The 3,139-nt window shown below is 44.8% G+C and overlaps 1 protein-coding gene across 1 annotated transcript; it reads right to left on the reverse strand.

Moving 5' to 3' along the window:
• Nucleotides 1-1,651: 1,651 nt before the first annotated feature.
• On the reverse strand, nucleotides 1,652-3,139 carry ccr10 (chemokine (C-C motif) receptor 10). The gene has a single exon (XM_035747437.2). It carries the CDS (start codon nucleotides 3,117-3,119, stop codon nucleotides 1,863-1,865), a length of 1,257 nt encoding a protein of 418 aa, XP_035603330.2. The 5' UTR covers nucleotides 3,120-3,139; the 3' UTR covers nucleotides 1,652-1,862.

Below are 3,139 nucleotides of genomic sequence, written 5' to 3' on the forward strand. Positions count from 1 at the left end.
CTGTGAAATCACCTTCCCAGTCAGCCTATTGTGTGCATTGACATTCATATTGCACTGTACATGCTTTACCTAAGGATTCGGGCTCAATGACATGGAGTATCAGTCTAGTCAATACCCAAGATATTTTTTCCCAACGTCCTTCTCAGAGTTATCAGACTCCAAAACATCCAGGTTGTATTGTTTTTCCTCTGGAATAGTGTTCAATACACATACGTTGACAACATTTGGCTCAATTCACAGTTGTTTCAGAGTCCCACAATAAGAGTTATGACGCTGATGTTCTCTGGGTGTCACTGAGTAGTCTAATAACCCATGTCATTGATCCACAATCCATAGGTAAGGCTGTACAGTGAAATAAGCATTTATTTATTTTATTTTTTATTTCACCTTTATTTAACCAGGTAGGCTAAGTTCTCATTTGCAACTGAGACCTGACCTGGCAGATAAAGCGTAGCAGGCCTCCAATGCAATTCTAAAGTCTAATACATACATTTACATTACATTTACATACATATTACATACAGTGTGATTTCAACAGATTTTTGTCGAATTAACAAATGATTGTCTTTTGTTGATTTTATATAACATTCTATCCTCGTTTAGCATGATCTATTCAATTATGGCATAATTCTACTATTTGTATTCATTTGCATCGCTGTCAATTACAGACTTTTATTTTGAAGGCAAAGTTCACTATTGTGGCTAATCCTTATTGTGGCTAGCTTCACATCGATGGGTCTGAACATTAATAAAATAAGAACTGTCTTATAAATTCGGGTTATTTTAGATGATGACAGGCAGGTTGTATTGGTGCTAGCTAGCTACCTCAGAAGTTGCGGTCCAACACAACATTCTACAATTAAACTGTGTTATTTGACGTGTAAATAGTGTCAAATAGTGTAATTTTACGGGTCAAATAATGTTATTTGACGTGTATATTTTCTGACACGCAAAGACCAAAACGGTGTTCCGTAATGAAGCAGCTAGCACGTTTACAGTAGTTGCCTTGGTAACTAAACAAACAGACTTGCTGGTTCATCAAACAAAACCAATCAGTCCCAGATTGCTGTTATGAAAATTGAATTCAACAATGCCAATAATGTTTCCAACTCTAATGTTGCTTTCAAAAGCAGCTCAAACATAGAACATGTAAGAATCAACTATAGCCATTGAATTCTACCGTGCTGTGTTATAGCGAAATAGAATGCCCTTGAAGCCAATCAGAAACCAGTATTCAACAATGCCATGCTACACATTTTGTTTAAACAGTTGGCCTTAAAGACGCACCATAACTACATGATTCTATAATATATGAGGACAGTCTATATTGCACTTGTTTGAACATATCTTCACATAATACTTATTTCAGACATGTTCCATCAACCATTGAATATTACATTGACATTAATAATAATAATTTACAACCTTGTGTTGTAAAATTGTAGTACATACATGCATACTATATTTAGTATTTTTAGTATTAGTGTATGTACTATTTTCAAAAATATATGTTTCTGTTACAAAGATAAGTGAGGCAAATATTATATTTATATATTTCTATTTGATATATTAATATTAAATAGAAATTCAGGCCAAAATATCACATGAAGCATATTCATATTTTTAAAAAATTTATAGCATAATTTCAGGTAGAGCTGTCACAAGTGGAAACATACAGTCACAGTCCCACAAGCACTGCTTGATTACAGTAATACACAATTAATGCACATAAGATATATTATAAAAGTGGACACTAAAGTGAAATACAATTGAATAGAATTAATGATCGATTAATGCAAATCTTAACATGAAATATAAAAGTGAGTCCTGACAAGGATCACACAAGCTATACAAAGATTGATTTAGACCGGTTTGGTTTTGGAGACAGTGGACTGAAGCAGGCCATCTGGGGGCAGGGTAGGCCTACTAGGGAAGAGAAACACCTTGGTCGGGCAAGAGGGATGGCTTGCTGTTGGAGGCTGATATTTGATGCTGTGTGCCAGGGTGTCGGGGGGTAGGAGCAGAGGTGAGGTGGGCGGCAGGGGGGAGAGCGTGGTTATGCCCAGGGAGGTGGGTGACCCCAAGGTACAGCTCTCCAGGTGAGGCCCAGACACGGCCCAGCACAGGCAGCCAACGCCGTGGAGCAGCTTCAGAACGTCGCCCCTGAAGCGGACACCCACCAGGGCATAGAGGAGGGGGTTGAGACAGCAGCGGGTATATGCCAGGGTGCAAGTCACATACTCCCTCAGCAGTGTGGCAGCCCACTGATCGCAAGTCTGCTTGGCAGCCCCTGGCCCTGCCACCTTGAGGGAGAGCACCACGGTGTAGGGAAGCTGGAAGAGCAGGAAGACGGCCACCAGCACCACCATCAGCCTCAGGGTCCGCTGGCGCCGCCAGCCCCCCCGCCCCTCACACAGCACTCGGCCAATCAGCGAGTAGCAGGCTACCATGACAAGGAAGGGCAGGCAGAAGCCGGCAATCTGGGCACAGCGGGTGGCCGTCTTGACCCGCCAGCTCTCCTCCACCCACACGTTCATGCCGCAGTGAGCCTCACCCCCCTGTTCTCTTTCCACCCCGGAGAAGAGGATCTGGGGCAGGCTAAGTAGCAGGGCGGTTAGCCAGACGCCCAGCGAGGCCAGCTTGCCACCCGTCAGCATGCGGCTACGTAGCCTCAGCACCTCCTGGGTCCGAGCCACCACCATGTAGCGGTCTACGCTAATGCAGGCCAACAGCAGCAGCCCGCTGTAGGTGTTGACAGCGTAGCTAGCATGCGTTGCCTTGCACAGGGCATTGCCGAAGGCCCAGTGGCCCAGGAGGGTGTCCCCAGCCTGGATGGGCAGGGTAAGGAGTAGGAGGAGGTCGGCTAGGGCCAGCTGGAAGAGGAAGATGTCAGTCATGGAGCGGAGACGCAGGCGGCGGTAGAGAACAAAGGTGGCGATGACCAGGGAGTTGCCGAGCAGGCCCAGGAGAAAAACCAGGAGGAAGACACAGGTCTGGAAGACCTTGATGGTCAGCTGATGCTCGCTGGCTTCGCAGCGCTCAATGAGCTCGTAGCCTCTGGTTGAAGTGTCGTTGTAGTCAAAGTAGTCCCCTGTCACCAGGCTGTGACCGTAATCCATGGCAAAAAAGCTTGTGAGAT

Source organism: Oncorhynchus keta, chromosome 3 (assembly GCF_023373465.1).
Source record: "Oncorhynchus keta strain PuntledgeMale-10-30-2019 chromosome 3, Oket_V2, whole genome shotgun sequence".
NCBI lineage: Eukaryota > Metazoa > Chordata > Actinopteri > Salmoniformes > Salmonidae > Oncorhynchus > Oncorhynchus keta.